The sequence below is a fragment of the Parus major genome, chromosome 1 (assembly GCF_001522545.3).
Source record: "Parus major isolate Abel chromosome 1, Parus_major1.1, whole genome shotgun sequence".
NCBI classification, from domain to species: domain Eukaryota; kingdom Metazoa; phylum Chordata; class Aves; order Passeriformes; family Paridae; genus Parus; species Parus major.
In genome coordinates, this window is record NC_031768.1 from 85268506 (window position 1) to 85285653 (window position 17148).

Below are 17148 nucleotides of genomic sequence, written 5' to 3' on the forward strand. Positions count from 1 at the left end.
CATATGTTGTTTCTTTCCAGGACATTCATCCTAACCAGTTCTTTGCTTGTTTTTCATCAGGGTGGAGAAGAAGCTGAATACTCCCTCACAGCCTATGTTGTGGCATCATTGCTGGAGGCTGGACACTCTGCTGCAGTAGGTATTTGGTGCTGTGAGCCCAGTCAGCTCTTTGTCAAACTGCACAAGTCACAGTCCTCACATCAGCATTCTTTTCCAGTGAGGAACTCCTATACTGATTGTAGGACAGTAGTTGATTGTAGACAGTCTTTTTCGGAGCCCTGCAATCCCCTGCAAGTTTTTAATGAGTATTACAAATCAGTTACATATCCAGTGCCCATGGATTCACTTGAAAAATCCCTGAGGAATCCAGCTGTTTTAGACAATGGTAGTCTAAGTAGATGCAAAATCCAGACTAACTGGCCCACTCCATGCAGAGTCCACTTTGGAATTTTCTCTGAATTTGACCAGTCCAAAGTTCAAGCTATCCAAATCTTCCATCTACAAACTCCCTTTGCACATTTAGTTCCAAGTTGTGTTTCCATTTCCCTATGGAAACCTTAATAATGGAAGGAAACTATGAGCTGCTGGTTGTAGTACTAGGCATGGGGAAATGCAAACTGAGTTCTGTTCTCTGTAATATATTTCCTGCATATCCCTGTGACCTTGTTTTTATGCTTTGTTCTTTATGTAATGGGGAGGAGGAGAATTGTTCCAAATCTGACAGACATGTTCTAGATGTACTGGTTTTTTGAACATCCCTCAGACATGGGGTATGGGCCATCATCGAGGTACCCGAGACCAACAGGATGAAAACATTGTGCAGAATCAAATAGTTCTATAGCAACAAGAATTTAGTTTCCAATATCTTCATAAGAATCTCCAAAACCTGGTGCCACAGGTTTAAGTGAAGCTGCAGGGAGACCACATTGTTAGTAGTGTGCTGGTGATGTCCGAGAGGAAGAAGAGTTCACTGAGATAGTCCATAAGGCTAAAAGGCCTGAAGAGTTACCTTAGTAGTTACAGCTAGCAAATGAGCAATATGCATTTGAGAGAGCCTGCTTAATCATGAGGTCTCAATACACTTTACATAGTTCTGTAAAAATGGTGTCCACATTTTATTGCTAAAGAAACTGAGGGACAAAGGTTTCACTTGAATAGGGTCATCTCATGAGTCAGGGAAAGAAACAGTGCTCTCTCATTCTGGCCATGCTGCCTCTAAACAAATGCAGAAAGGAGACAGCATGAGTGGAAGGTCATTTTTTTACAGGATACACTCTGTAGGCCCTTAAGTATGCCATGGATCCTCTATATTTCTAACATGAAGAGTCAGAGATTGCAGCTTAAACAGTGATGGAAGTATTTAAAAGGTATTGTGTGGAGACACAAATCCAGGTACCTGACACCCTACTGTGTTTTGCATTACCAGCATCCTGTCGTTCGGAGTGGCATGAACTGTCTGGAGACTGCATTTAACAGTGGGGTCCACAACCTGTATAACCAGGCCCTCCTTGCCTATGTTTATGGCTTAGCTGGCAGAGAGGAAAGGCGCCAGTTCTTCCTTGAGCAGCTGGACGGGGCAGCTGTCAGGGCTGGTGAGTGCACATGGCTGTGGTAGAGGCAGTGCCACTGATGGGATGGTCTGTCATATCATGTCAGCTGCTCTGATGCACACTTTTGTCATGAATGCTCTCCCTTCCCATTTCATGCCTGTTGTGCTACTGAGTTTATCTCTAGGAATTTTTCTGTCTGTCTCTTTTGGCTTCACAAAAATTTGAGCTGTGGCCTGATCTATGAAATTTTGAAATAATTTAGGAGGGGGGAGAGTCCCCTGCATGTCTCAGCCCAAGGTACTGGAAGATAGTACCTAATTTTCCAATTACTTTCCTCTTGTAATGCTGAACAATCCCACTTCCCTTGGCTGTGTCATGTGCTCCTCTTTTCAATTGCCTTAGCATCCTTCTACAAAAAGTCAAGTGCCTTCACTTCAATCTCTCTTTGTCTTATACAGCCTGTTTTTATTATTTCCCTTTCCATCCCTTCCTGCTTTCTTTTCCAGCTCAGAAGTAAAATGTACCTAGTTCAGGACACCAAGATCTGAAAAACCCTTTTTTTTTCCATGCTTTTTACACCATACTTCTCTGTTTTCAGGTGGATCTATTTACTGGCAGAGAGAAAACAAGCCACCAGCAGAACGTTTTTCTGACTTCTATTCACGTGCCCCTTCTGCTGAGGTTGAAATGACCAGCTATGTGCTCCTGGCTCTGCTCAACAGAACCAAACACTCTCCAGAAGAATTATCTTATATTTCCCGTGTTGTGTACTGGCTTATCAAACAACAGAACCCATATGGTGGCTTTTCCTCCAGCCAGGTAACAACTGGGTGTGGTAAAAAGAAAGTGTCTTGGAGCAGTACAGTCTGCAAGCTGAACCTTGACCAATGGCAAATCTTTCTGACTGTGTATGGATTTGAATAACACTGGTGCTTGCATGGGTTGCCTTGTCAAAGGCACACCGTGATCTTCATAGCTTTACACATAATTTGGTTTTAAGCAATGAGAACTTACCTGAATTCCAAGTCATCCGTGGACAGCAGTCACTGCTGACATGACTTTATCCCAGGTCTCCTTTGGTGATTAAAATCTGTTGCTCCAGAATCACAGAATCCAGAATGGGTCAGGCTGGAAAGGACCACAGGGGACCATTTGTTCCAACCTCCCTGCTCAGGCAGGATCATCCTAGGGCACACAGCACAGGATTGTGTCCAGATGGTTCTGGAATATCTCCAGTGAGGAAGACTCCACAACCTCTCAGGGCAGCCCGTTCCAGTGCTCAGTCACCCGCACAGTGAAGTTCTTCCTCCTGTTCAGGTGGAACTTCCCGTGCATCAGTTTCTGCCCCTTGCCTCTCCTTCTATCACTTAGCACCACCAAGAAGAGCCTGGATCCATCCTCTGGAACCCCTCCATTCAGATATTTCTGAGATCCCCTCTCAGCTGTCTCTTCTCAAGGCTGAACAGGCCCAGTTCTGTCAGCCTTTCCTTGTAAGAGATGATCCAGTCCCTTAATCATTCTTGTCATGATGCTACTCTGGACCTGCTCCAGGAGCTCCATGTCTGCTGTACTGAGGAGCCCAGACTGGACACAGGACTCCAGATACAGCTCCCTAGGGCTGAGCAGAGGGGCAGGATCATCTCCTCCTCTTACTGCCAAAACCCTTCCTAATGCACTGCAGATGGACCTTTCCGTCACCAGAGCATATTGGCGGCTCAGGGACAGCTTTCTGTCCACCAGGACGAGTTCTACAAGAACTTGTGTCTTGTCTCCTTGGCTCTTTTCAAAGCCCCCCTGCATTTATGAGTACTGACAAAGCACTGGGGAAATAGGAGCTGCATTAATCCCACACACCATCTTACACCTGCATATCTAATTTGGGACCATGTTATTCTTTTCAGGACACTGTGGTTGCTCTCCAAGCTTTAGCCCAGTACGGATATCTCACCTTCTCCAAAAACAGTCTTAATACAGTCAAAGTCCACTTCATGGAGACCCCCAGTAAGATTTTCCAGGTGAATGACAAGAACCGCTTCTTACTGCAGCAGGCTTCCTTGCCCACTATTCCAGGGAGTTACAATGTGGAGGTGAATGGCACTGGCTGTGTCTATCTGCAGGTAAGCAAGCTGGGAACTCAGCACCATCCTCTGGGAACTAAGCAGTGGGCTCTCCATGCTTTATTCCTCTCCCTATGTTGTGTTCTCCTTTAGGTCTGTGACCATCTCACACTTTCTATCTCTTTCAGACCACCCTGAGATACAACATCCATTTGCCAAAAAAAGCTGCAGGATTCTCTCTGTCTGTAAGGACAGCAAATGTGTCTTGCACAGGCAACTATCCACCAAAGTTTGACCTTGTCCTGTCTGCCAGGTAACTTCCTTTTGCTGGCCTACCCCCCTTGCATTCACAGTTTGGTGAAGCACCCAAGCAAGGACCTAAGTACAGGCAGTTAGTTAACTGCTGCTCTGCAGCTGTAGGAAGAAAAACAGCATTTCTGGGAGCTAAAAATGTCATTCACTGGTCTCCTTTCCATTTGCAGACCAGACTAACAGAACTTTTCTCATTTTAGTTACACAGGAAACCGCAGCGTCTCCAACATGGCTATTATTGATGTGAAAATGCTCTCAGGATTTGTTCCTGAAGAATCTTCCCTGAAAAAGGTAACAAATGGGACCAGTGTGAATGATAAAGCCTAAAAGCACAGGAATTTGATAAACACAGTCTCTGATTAGCAAATATGAGCCCATAGGAATACTGCAATGTCCCTGGGCATAGACTTCTCTCACATACTCCGTGTTTCAAATTTATAGCTGTTTATGTGTTGAAGACAGATCTCTTAGGAGCTGCCAAATCCAGTAGCCCAGGAAAGCTAAGACTTCACATCCCCAGGTCCAACCAACAGCAAAGTTCAGTGCATATTCCCAATAAGCAGACTTGCACACTACACATATATATATCCATGTATACATGATATAGGTGCCACACAGATGAGTAGACAGGAAAGACAGCACTTCCACAAACACAGATAACACAAATGGCCTTATCCTGTTCCCTTTTCTGCCTGACCAGATTAAAATCTCATTTGTGGAAAAGATAAATGAATACATAAATATACACAAGCACATACATACATGCAAATACACAATGTGGCTCCTTATGGTAGCTGGCCTCAGGCACTCAGTCTGCCCATCAGCTGTCCCTGGACCCTTGTTCTATGGAGTTGCTGACATATGCCTCCTTCAAGACCTGACCCCCACTTCAGGGCCTGGAACTGAGGTCCCCATCACCCATATGTATGCATGGTGAGGGCCTCTATAAGCATTCTTAAACATGCAGCAGGTGAGCTGGGGTCTCCTGGTTTCATGCACACACACATGCAAATAACTCTCCACTACCTGCTCCAGACCAGTGTCCACCTCCAAGACTGTATGGTGTCGCCAGAAATAGGTTAGGACACCCTGGTCCCTTTGGTAGCTGTTGGATCCCCTGGTGTCTCTAACATTTGGGTGTGGTTAATGCCTGCCTCAGAAGCTGGCTGCTATTCCAGTTTATCACCAGTGACCACACGCTGACATACATAACCCTGCCACTCCAATCATGAAGACTGGTGTCTCAGGATGCTGGCACTACAGACACACTGTGTCTGTGGTCTCTGATCCTCTCTTCAGTGACTTGTACTCCCTACACACACATTCATGCAGAATAGAGAGCCTTTTACCCTGGAAAATTGCCAGGAACAGAGATTAATAAGAAGTCAGGAGAGGTTGTTGTGATCAGGTGTAGGGCAGACAATTTTGCTGACCACCAATCTGTTCACGCACAATCGGCCTCTTTTATCTCATTTTTCACCCTTTTTCCTTCCAATTGGATTTTATCCCTCTCTTTGTTACTTCTGGCTCTTCCCCTAAACACCCTGTAATGACTCTTTCTTGAGTCTCAGCATCCCATACTCAGCCCCGTGGTCTGTGGGCAGCATTCCCCTTCATTCTGCAAGGTGACCCAGGGATATTCTGCTGTTGACTCCCCTGGTGGGTCTCACACTCTGACAATGGGCTGGTCACTGCCCTGTGGCAGCCCCAAGGGGAAGCAGGTCAGAGTGCTCCAGTGGCTCTGCTCAGGTCCCAGGGGTTTCCCTGTGCTCCTCAGTGTCTCTGTGCATGGCCGAACAGAATCTGTGTGAGAAATACTTCTGCCATAGTTAAATTGCTTTAATTGGCATTTTGCATTATTATCCCCTTGACAAGGGTTGTTTCTTCCTCTACAGTACAGTTTAACAAACAACCAAAACAAGGAGGTTATGGATCCTCCTCCTTTACTATCCAGAAATGTGGTTATGATGATGACAGTTGTGCGGACAACACTGATATGCACCTCACTGAGGTTCCTAATACAATTTAGGTTCACGATAGATGAGTTCCCTTCAAGTTGTGAGCTGTAATATTCAAGTAGATAAAAAAAGTAATGAAATTATTTGTAGAGTCTGCTCATACATTTTTGTATTTATAATCATTCAGCATTCAGGCCTGATTTTTTTTTTGGCTAGAGCTATATAAAATTCATTCATTTTCTTTGGAATATTTTTTTCTGTTGAGATGCTATTCTGTTTGGCATCCTACTCCTCTTCATATACACTTCGGGAAAAAGAGCTGTTTTTTAAAGTTTGGAATAGTTTAGCTTTGTATATTTTGATATTAAAATAATTTTGTTCACATTCTCTTTAAAAGGTTTGTAAACTTTTCTTTAAGTGAGTCAACTTGAGCTGCAGAAATTACTTGTAAATTCTCTCTGAAAGGAAAGAATTCTTAGGTTGATGATGAAAGTGACGAGTACCAAAGCTGTCTGGTGGAATTGTTTATCACTGTGACTGGTTATAAAAACACTCAACATGCATTTCGTTTTTTGGCGGCTAGATGGCGGGGTGGCATAAAAGGAGCACGGCAACCACTTGGAATGTATTTTTCTGTGGAATCTCTAAGTCTCCTTGGCAAGTCCCCCGTGCTAACATTTCTGTATTTTGATTTCTTTAAAGCTTCGGGACGAGAATTCTGTTGTGGATCGTGTAGACATCAAGAACAACCACATACTCTTCTACCTTCAGAAGGTAAGTTTGGGAGGTTTCCTTTCAGTTTTATTAAACTGGGAGTTAAATACAGGCTCCCAGACAAAAGAAAAATCTTATTAATAGCATATTAACAATACCCATGCCTTAAAGAGGTTCTTTATTCAATCCAACATCACAGGGGATAATGGAGATATTGCCATCAAAGTAATTAAAGGGAGAAAAGTAAGGAGAAGATTATTAGGGTACTGAAGGTGCTTTTATCTGGGAAAAGGCAAAGAAAGAAACTAACAGCAATTTTTGGTTGCAGAATGAATGCTGATGTGCTGAAAACCACACTGACAGGGATTTAAGTTGGGGTAATTGGTAATGGAAATAGGAAGAGGAAGAAAGAAAAGAGCACACAATTTTAGCAACAAAACATTTAGCAACAGCCTTTAAACAATTATCTAAAATTAACAATTTTAACATCAAGTTTAGAAACTGGAGGGAAATGCAGAATGGCACATTGTCACACAGTCTGATTCAGAAATTAATCTGCTCAACCTTAGCCTCAGGGATAGCTATGAAAAGTTCTGATGCATCTTCTTGTCTTGCCATTTCCAGGTCTCTCAGAAGGAAATCAGCTTCTCCTTTGGTGTGGAGCAAAGCCTGGCTGTCTCAGACATCAAACCAGTGCCTGTACATATATATGATTACTATGAAACAGGTAGGTGACCCAGCAGGCCTCTGTAAAACCTGTGACAAAGGAGAGACAAGGAGAGACCCACTTAGCAATTCTCCTGGTTTTGATTACTAGACTGCAATGGTTTTGCAGAGCAGAAACAGTTCCAGCCCTCCTGTGTTTACATTTCTTGCTTCATTTCAACATGAAGCAGATAAGAAAGTGATACATGAGAGCTTCTCTCTTACAAAACACATACAAAAAGACATGTGGTTCCACTTTCTTTCCACAGTTTGGACATGATGGTTAAAACCAGTGACTCAAAGGCAGAAGTGTTCCTGATTTACCTGAACTGCATTAGTTAATTTTTTTTACTGAATATTGTCATAGCAAGCTTCAGCAAAAGATCTTCCTTAGTGGATTTCAAGTACTTAAGTAGGAATGACAGTCCCACTTAGCAGGAGTTTAAGTAACTAGAACTAGAAAAATAAAAGGACAACCTTGCTTGAACTGCATCCCAGAAGATTAGGAGCAGCAGCAGCAGTCAGAGAATTGACCCTGGAGTGCATTTTCTGCCACCTGATCCACATCTTACATGATGACAGCACTGATGTGTCCTGGCAAACATGGTCAGAGCACATTGGTCTCTGACTATGCAGCCCTGCAACTGGGTGCCCTGACAACTGGGAGTCTACCACAAAATTTATCAAATGTCTTCTGTTTTGTAGCATGTTAATGACAGGTGCAGACAGACAGGGGTCAGAATGATTTCTCACTCTCATACAAATGTCTTCTTCCTTTCTTCTTTCCAGATGAATATGCCCTTTCAGAGTACAACACACCCTGCTCCCCTTCTTCCAACTGAAATCAGATGTGTGCCAGAAGAGGTAATGATTCAAAAATTATCAGGCAAGCAGTTGTAGAACAAGAAGAGGATAAGAGGCTTGTTTTTTTTTCTGGAAGCACAATGAAAAACATGTAGAATAATGAGGAATAAGCAAATCCCATATTGCTGTAGATCAGAATGACCCACACTTCAAAGAGAACTGGGGTCAATGTGGATTAGAAACTGCAGATAAAGTCCTCTTCCTGGCAAGGGAGATACTGTGCAATTGTTGACTCTGACCATCCCCCTTGTTTTGAAACTTACTACATATTCCAGTGGGAGATTTGTGTAAAGGTAAATGCTTGAGATGTGTTCTGGGCTGTAGATTCCTCTTAAGAAATTGTAATCTTAGAGAATAATGTACTGCTGCTTCTGCAGATTTTACTTGTTTTGGTCTTTCCATTATCCAGAAGGAAAATCCTGAAGAACTTACTTTGATCCTCACCTTTTTCAGCAATTGAACTGAATCATCTACAGACAACAGAATTCTAATCCCAGGAAGACAACTTCTATGCAAGTTTTGCCTCTATCTAGAAAGAAATGTTTTCTTCAGATTAGCACCTCATATTTTACTGCCCTTTGTAATAAAACATTCTGCTTGGCAATGGTGTTTGTCCCAGTCTTTGCTCCTGGGTTTATCTAGAGATGGGTGAACACAACGGTGCAGGATATGGTAGGAGAGCAGTGTTCAGTAGGATGTTAGGCTTGCTCAGAGATAGCTCAAGTGGAACTAATCCTCCCTCACAGTGCAGGAACCTCTGTGACAGTGGGAAGTCGTGACAGAACACCTCAGGCTCAGTGTAATCCCAGAAGGATGCAAAAGAAATTTGGAAGCTGTGGGAGAACATGAATGTTGGTTTGGAAGGACCTGGGGAGAACACCAACTTCAATCTCCTGTTCTAAGAACTGCCCAACCAAAACTAACCAGCAGAAGGGTGTGTCAGCTTGAGACTGGCATGGGGGTCCAGCAAAAAAAAAGCAGATTTCAGCAATTCAGGAACACCAGGACCCAGGAAACCTTGGGAAGCAGCTAGAGAGTTGCTCTAAACAGATGAGGAATTTGACATAGGAACCTAAGGCTCTTTGTGAATTTAGATTCTGGCTGATGTGAGCTAAGTGCCTTAACACCCTTGAGAACCTGGCCCCATGCCCTGATTCTCTCAGCTCTCTAAATGCACCACCTGGCATGTGAAAGCATCAGGCAGGGAGCAGCTTTTCACGTGGTAGCACTGTGCGTGCGGGAGAGCCTGAGGAGGCACTTGGATGCATAAAATAACATTTATGAGCACATGTGCCATGTATATTTCTGGTTATTCTCCTTAGGATGGACAAAAGTAAGGGAATGGAGTTATCTGCTTTTTTTTTTTTTGCCTTTTTTTTTTTTTTCTTTCTTATTTCTTTTTTTTTCTTAAGTTGCATATAAACTTAGTTTACCAAGAAACAGAATAGTTCCTTCCCTCAGAATTCTGGTGGAATTTCTACCTAGTGAAAAAAATAATGACATTTTGAGAAAAGATGTTGTGAGGTGAGTGGCTTTCAGGTCTGTCAATTCTGCTCAAAACACTGCGTTTCAATCCCCAGTATTTCTCTTCCCATCAGAAGCAATCCCTGGGCACAACCCTTGACCCAAAAAGTCACACTGAAAGCAATGTTTCCATGTTTGCCTGGGACCTGTGGTGACTTTTGATACAGACAGACACATGCTGAGAAGTAAGTTATGACTCTGAAGATGTTAAGGAGCCAAGTGACCCCAAACTCCCCCTTGCTCTCCCATCCCTGTCAGCAAAAAAGATTGTGTGAGCTTCAAGAGAGGTCAGTCAGGCTACTTCAATCCACCTTCCTCAGCTGTGTAAACTCAGCCTGCTGCTAAACAAAAGCCTTTGTTTAATGCCATTCCAGTGAATGGCCAACTGCAAGCCTGGTCAGATGGAAACTGATATGAAATGCAGATGCTTTCAAAAGCACAGCATTTAAATTTTACCACAGATTTCCAAAACACTAGGTTGAGAGGGAGTGGACGGAACAATACCAGCAGAACCTAGCAAAATCTGCATTTTACAGCCTTCTTTTTCCTCTTTAACTCCTTTAACTGCAGTGTAACTAGTGACCCAATGTTTGCTCTCATAGAGCTTGCATCATGTGAGGCTGCTCTGCTTCACAAACTCAGTTTGCTTAACCTCAATGCAAGTCAGATGAAAAGATGTAACAATTGAAAGGAGCTTCAGATACTGAGCTTGTAGGACCAAGTGAATCAATGAGAAAATGGTGAGGGCTATATCCCATCTCCAAAAATGGCAAATGCGTTTACACTCAGTTTTGTTTGCTATAGTTAGAAAGATGCTCTAGAACTCTAAAATTACCACAAATCAGTCTTCCCTTTCACTTTCAGCAAAAAGCAAAAAAGTGAACAGCAAAAAGGTGCAGTTCCTAAGGCACCCATCTGCTGTAGTCCATGGGAATGTGCCAGGACAGGCTCTGGAAGTCTTTCCCAGAAGTATAAACTGCCAGGACTCTGACACTTTTTTGTAATAGCAAAGCATTTGTGGTGTGAGCAACTATGAGTGACACTAGACATGGATGTGATGCTCCAGTCACTCTCTCATTTCCACACAGCACTCTCCAGCAGACACTTTTGCCTAGTGCTGTTCATTTATGGGTCAATAGCAACAAAACCCCCTAGTTCTTCAGAAGAGGACAATCAGGACTTTCTCTTATTCCCTTTTTGCCTGGGGCCAGCTTGTTTGCCCTGAGACAACTTGGCAACCTCAGCTGTTTAGGAAGATAATAAAAGATAATAAAGACTGACAAGTCTTCATCCTCCAGCTTGCTCTGTACAGTGCTCAGCAGTTCAATATATAGCTGCAGAATATATTTTCACTGGAGACAAAGCAGAAATAGCCTTTATGTGAGGGGAATGAATCAAAAAACTTTTCAGGCATAAGGTCAGGGGTTGAAGGCACAAACAGGCTCTCCCTGGGGGGCATCCTTAAAGTGGTGCAATTAATATATCAGGTAACACAAGAGTATTGTTTTGCTGCCAAGTAGATAATAATAACAGATAAAGGGAGAGAAAGCTGCAGGCTCTGAATAGCATTTGCACGCCTTCCATAATGTGTCTGGAACAAGTTCAATTTCTGGGATGTCCTGGTGGAAAGAAAAATTCTTTGCAACAACAAAAAAATGGATTTAGAAGCAAGATGTTGGTCAATGGGAAAAAGATCAAAGTACTCAACAACATTTAGTGTCAGCCCCCCAACATTTAGTGTTATCAGCCAGCTGTGACAGACTCCTAAGCCCAAGCTCTCTTTCCCATTCAAGTCATAGCAGTATCACGCCTACACTGAAGATAGGCTTCAAAGAAATGAGAAGAGGTAATCCCTGCACTACAAGATTAAGTCTTATGTCTTGCATTCATCTCCTATGAACTCTTGGTTCTGATAACATCATTTTACAGCCTTGAAGTGAGATCCACCCTTCCTTTATCAGAGCATTTGGATTAGACATACAGCATTTCCAACAAAAATATGTCCAAGAAATTTCCTTTGGCCCATAAAGCTGAGTCCAAAGACACACATAAAAACATTGCTCCTCTGTAGTTCTCTTCTCACAGACCAACCTGCAGTTCAGGTGATTCAAGTCTCTCATGTCAACAGTGCCTGAAACTGCAGGAAAAGCCTTTAGAGGTATGATTACCTCAGTAAAACTCTTGTAGGAACTGTAGGCTGATGGCTGAATTCCTAAGGGAAAGCAGAACTGTATGACCTTTCTCCAGTCAATCCAGAGAAGGATAACCAGCCTGGGAAGGGTGTTCCACTCTAAGCCGATGGAGGGAAGGAGTAGAAAATAAGAGGGACTAATGGAGCCTCAAACACTTACAAATCTGTCATTACAATGACTCATTTCTGCAGAATTAAATTAAAAAACAGTCTTTCCATAAAGCAGAGAAAAGCAATATGAAAGCCTCAGTGAGCTGCTTCTTTCTACATATGCCTGTTATGAGTTGTCACCTGAAATGAAAGCAAATGTTTCTACCAAATGCTGCAGAAGTTGCAGCTACAAAGTGAGGATAGTTGTGCACAGCTGTGAAAGAGAAAGAAAGGGTTAGGGGTTTTTGATCAGAGGTGAAAAGGTCAGAGAATGATTTGGGCATCCCTCAGCATGCTAGAGATGGCTGGTTTCAGGCGCCTTTCTGGTAGCCAGAAAAGCCAATACATGACAACATCGTGTACATCTCACATCAGCTCTTGGTACACAAGGTCATTTCTCAGTACCAGTCATGAGCTGATTGCTGGCATGGGAGGTTCTGGGGGAACGTGCAGCCAGACTAGCTCTCCCACCTTGTTACATTTTATAAATTACATGTCAAATGTTCCCCACTTGATACTCATTGTTAAGTACTTTCTTTTTCCCTGTTAATAAAAACCTGATTTATATTTGCAAGTGTGAAGAATGAATTTACTAAGTACCAGAGATTTTTTGAGGGGCTTATTCAGATATTTTCTTGGTGATTTCTCATTTGAACTGAACGCTTGATGCTGCCTATAATGACCACAAAGTAAGGAGGGCTGAAAAACTCTAGTTCTTGTCCATGCAAGGACAGTAAAACTGCAAAGCACTCCCAAAAGAAATGCAAACTCTCTTATTAGCCTAACTATAGCACTGCATTCATAGTTTAGCCTGAAAGCTGCCAGGTAATCTGTGTAGAACTAGGAAAGATAATTTCATTTGTATATCCATAGTATCTACTCTGAGGCTTGTGTAGGTGGCAGTAGTCAGATTCCAGGTTTCACTGGCATTTGTCACCAAAACTGCACAGCAAAGGCAGGTTTAATTCTTTAGCTCACAGTTATTCCTGCTCAGATCTCAGCCTCTACATACATGTGGAGAAACGTCTCTGTTTTGAAAACAGGTTGTGGATGACCCATCCACTCTCAGCATGGTCACTGAAATCTTACAAATAAGTGGCTGACCTTCAACTACCTTCATCTTTTATATGGCTGCCTTTTCCAGGCATCATAGACCACTGAAATAAACTTCAGTCCTCCCCACCACCACATTTTGTTGAAAGAAATTCCATCACTCATCAAAATCACTGCAAGCTGTGACTGTTCCACTAGGGATATACATATTTTCTTTTATGACCTCACCATCCTTTTAGCTGCTAAAGGACTTTGCCAAGGCTCACATATCTTAAAACAATGAAAGAAATCTTGCATGCTTGACTAGAGACCCTATTGACCAAGTAGAACTTTATCTGTAGTTACCGTGTTTCAGCATTGTTCCCCAAACACCTGGGCCAAACCAAGCATTTCGACCTTTATTATGGCTAAACAAATCATTACAATCTAATCCTCTTAAAGATGGTTTTATAGGAAGTAGTCACAGCCAAAATCACAGATTGATTCAGTGCTTTTCAACTAATTTTTGTAGCTGTAATGACCAAGTTTCTTTGTGTTAATCTTCTTCTGAATGCAGCAATTAACCCATTCACCAGCTGACAGTGCCTACACCACAAATATATGGTTACAGATCCTGCAGACACATCCAAGTTTGCTTTAGACTGCATGAGTGAGAAGGAGTACTAGAATTACATGAAGTGTTAGCAGCCACAAATTCTTCAAAAACAGGAAAAAAACATGGAGCTCCAGAGACTGTTGTAATTTTCCTAAAGCCATTTGAGGATTCCCACAGGAGAGAAACACAGCTCTTTTCAGTAATAGTGAGTGAAATTTGGGGTCAAGAAATCACACAGAAAGACACAGAAATTACTGTGAGTGAGCAGCCCTATATGAAAAAAATTAATTGCAGTTGAGTAGTATTACTATAGCTTTTCACAGCAAGACAGATTTTATTTGTAAAGATAATCTTGTACTAGTAGAACATATCTAATGCCTCAAATAAACCAAACCACAACCATAAAGGCACCATTTTTGGTTTCTAACTACAGCAGCAGCAGGACTGTGTCAGTGGCAGAAAGACACCTGTACTTAGCTGGTGGGGCATTTTTTAACAAAGATAATTGTATCAAATTTAACTAGATTAAACAGCTCATTCTGCTGTTGCCAAGGTTCCCTCTCATTGCTCTCCATCTACAAACACACAAATCTCTTTCTGTGTGCTACATCTAAGCACAAGTAACTGAGGTCTGAAGTTATGGCTTCGTTAACACTCAAAACTGGGCTGGCAAAAGCCTCCTTTTGAGTCAAGAATTCAAGATAATCTGTCTGTATACAGACATTTCTCCAACATCACCCAAAACCAAGAACCTCCTCCAGTGCCTGAAGCTACAAGAAATATGGAGTAAGACTATTTAAAAGCCCATATAGTGACAGGACAAGGGGGAATGGATTCAAACTGAAAGAGAGCAGGTTTAGGTTAGATATTAGCAAGAATTTTCATACTGTGAACTTGGTAAGACACTGGCACAGGTTGCCCAGAGGAGCTGTGGATGACCCATCCCTGGTGGTATTCAAGGCCAGGCTGGATGGGGCTTTGAGCAACCTGGTCTAGTGGAAGGTGTCCCTGCCCATGGCAGTGGGGTTGGAACTGGATGATCTCTAAGGTCCCCTTCAATCCAAACCATTCCATGATTCTATGAAATACTGACCTGGTGATGAGGTTTCTTCTCTCTGACTTCCCCATACAGCAATCTTCACAAGCTTCTTGAACATATGCAGTTGAGTTAGAAAGAATGGGTAGGATTTGAAAAGCAAAGACATGCAGTCAACAAATAATAATGATAAAAAAAAATCATGAAAAACAAATGTCAATGGTTTCATAAAAAATTGCCCTGAAAACAACAGTTTTATTGTATCCAATGGAACACTGTTTGATTCTCCTGTGAAAGACAAGTTATTATATGCTGTAGACAAAAAGATGGGATGGTCTCTGTTTTCCTTTGTTGTTATAAGATTACAGTGGGTATTTTTTTCATCCAGGAGACTTGTTTGGTTGCAAACTTATTAATTCAATGACTTCTCTATTACAGATTATTGCATTTTTTCTTTATTTCCTTACGAGATGCACCTTCTTCATTGTGATTAGTGGAGGTTTTGAACTAGTGCAGTGGATGACCTGGGTATAGGATTCATGGCTAATCTTTGTCCTTCATTTGGTTACTGTTCAGAAGGTGTATGTGCACAGAAGACATCATGACTAGTGCCAGTTCTTGGAGATACAACAGTGCACTTTCTGACCAAAGCCACAATCCAGCCTGAATTTGGGGCAAAATGTCTGCTCGTTGTAACAGTAAGTTACACACAACCACCCTTCTCTGTATTCCTTTGGATGTCACCTAACCCACTCAAACCTCTGATTAAACGCTCAAAAGTAGATTCAGAAGGTTTCTGGATTGTGATGACTAGCAAATTGACTTGTTTGGAATGAACACTTGCAATAAGTTGCAATAAGTTTGTGACTGCCTCAGAAAGCCAAGAAAAGCAAGAACCTGCAATACTGGTCATCTCCTTTTTCCACAATGTCAGCTGAAGTTCAAGCCCTTGTCAGTGGATTTCTGTTCTTGGAAGCTGCTGGTATGGGTATTCCATGGCAGAGAAAATAATTCCTGATCCTTAAGGAAGCTCCTCAACTGTAAAATCTGTAGAGATCCTTTGCAATAGAAATGACAGTGAGGTGGGCTTTCAGAACAGAACCTCACTCTGTTGTTTGTGTTCTAAGCAGCCACACCATGCCACAGAGAGACCTCTGGGGAGCCATCTGCTTCTTCTGGCATTTTCCAGAAACCATTTCCACATGATTTGATACTTCTGTGAAGAATTAGAAGTCATAAGGGAGAACATGTCATAGCCACTCTATGTGCCCTATGTTTCTATTGAAGAAATTTTCACAGACTATCAAGAAACTAGAAGAGAAAGTCATAAAAGATATCAGGATATTAGAGAAAATCATGGTCCCATACAGGTACTCTGCCCTTGGAACCATATGTCTCTGGCAGCCAATCAGCCACCCAATCTTTCACTCACTCCCAAGAAGGAAACTAGAATTTAGTCAAATGAGTTGAAGTAACAACAGTTTAAAAAGGAAAGCAGGAGGTGCACATGAAAGAGAAGCTAAAAGAGGGACTTATTAACTGCTTCCCATTGGCAGGCAGATGTCCATCCACTCCAAGAAGTAAGGCCTCAGTAAAGGTAGTGGTTGCTTCCGAAGACAAATGCTATTACCACAAATGTCCCTCCTCCTCCTTTCCCCCACCTGTTTTTGCTAAGCATGGTGTCATGTGGTGGGTACAGAATATCCCTTTGGCCTGTTTGGGTCATCTGTCCTGGCTGTGGCCCCTCACAGTCCCTTGCCCACCCCAAGCCCCCTGGCTTTTTGCTGGGAGGTAGGGGAGGTAGAAAGTCCAGACACTTTGCAAGCACTCTTTAACAAGAGCCAAAACACTGGTGAGTTAAGAACACTGTTCTAGCCTCAAATGCAGAGCACAGCAGGCTACTGTGGAGAAAGCTGACTTCATAACCTCATGCCAGACAGACCCAGTACCAACATTAATGGAAAAAAATTATTTAGAGTTTTCAAATAACTGCTCTCCAGCATTGTTTTCCTTGTGGCGAGCAGCCCACCTGAGTGCTTTGTTTTCTCTTCAGAGTACAGAAGAACAAAAGAACTTCCTTCTCCCTAATAAAAAACTCCATTAGCTTCCACACAGGTGTGAAAACTGGAAACCTGGGGGACTAACAAATTCCCATAGACCCAGCAACTGGCTAATTCTGAGCTGAAATGAAATCAAACTTCCACGGTGCTGTCATGTTCTCAATGGCTAAGGTAGAAGTAATTAAGACTTTTTAGATCTCTTTCTGTTTCTAGCTTCTCTATTTTCCACTTAGTCAATTTTCAAAATACCTATGAAGCAAGGGAAAAGAGAGGTCAGTGTATTATTTTAGCCAGAATCTGGTGACAAAATATAGAAAATTGATCTACTTCACCTAGACTGTCAATCCAGTGGGTAAATTGCAAGAACATTGGGGATAAC

The 17148-nt window shown here is 42.3% G+C and overlaps 1 protein-coding gene and 1 long non-coding RNA gene across 6 annotated transcripts in view; one reads left to right on the top strand and one right to left on the bottom strand.

Moving 5' to 3' along the window:
• Positions 1–8764, top strand: part of LOC107200658 (ovostatin-like) — a 29543-nt gene extending 20779 nt beyond the window's left edge. Inside the window, exons 27-36 of one of the 2 annotated variants that reach the window (XM_015619455.2) lie at positions 61–135; positions 1427–1592; positions 2149–2369; positions 3452–3667; positions 3796–3920; positions 4120–4210; positions 6580–6651; positions 7216–7318; positions 8086–8160; positions 8570–8764. In XM_015619455.2, the coding sequence (XP_015474941.1) occupies positions 61–135; positions 1427–1592; positions 2149–2369; positions 3452–3667; positions 3796–3920; positions 4120–4210; positions 6580–6651; positions 7216–7318; positions 8086–8138 (1122 nt within the window). In that variant the 3' untranslated portion in view covers positions 8139–8160; positions 8570–8764. The remainder of the gene's footprint in view (positions 1–60; positions 136–1426; positions 1593–2148; positions 2370–3451; positions 3668–3795; positions 3921–4119; positions 4211–6579; positions 6652–7215; positions 7319–8085; positions 8161–8569) is intronic. The other variant, XM_015619446.1, reaches the window with a different exon arrangement.
• The window catches only part of LOC107200731, a 44682-nt gene continuing 34286 nt past the window's right edge, over positions 6753–17148 (bottom strand). For 3 of the 4 annotated variants that reach the window (XR_004498679.1, XR_004498675.1, XR_004498674.1), the window contains 2 exons: positions 14767–14821; positions 6753–7347 (listed from right to left, as the gene is read on the bottom strand). This is a non-coding gene — a long non-coding RNA (uncharacterized LOC107200731). The remainder of the gene's footprint in view (positions 7348–14766; positions 14822–17148) is intronic. The other variant, XR_004498678.1, reaches the window with a different exon arrangement.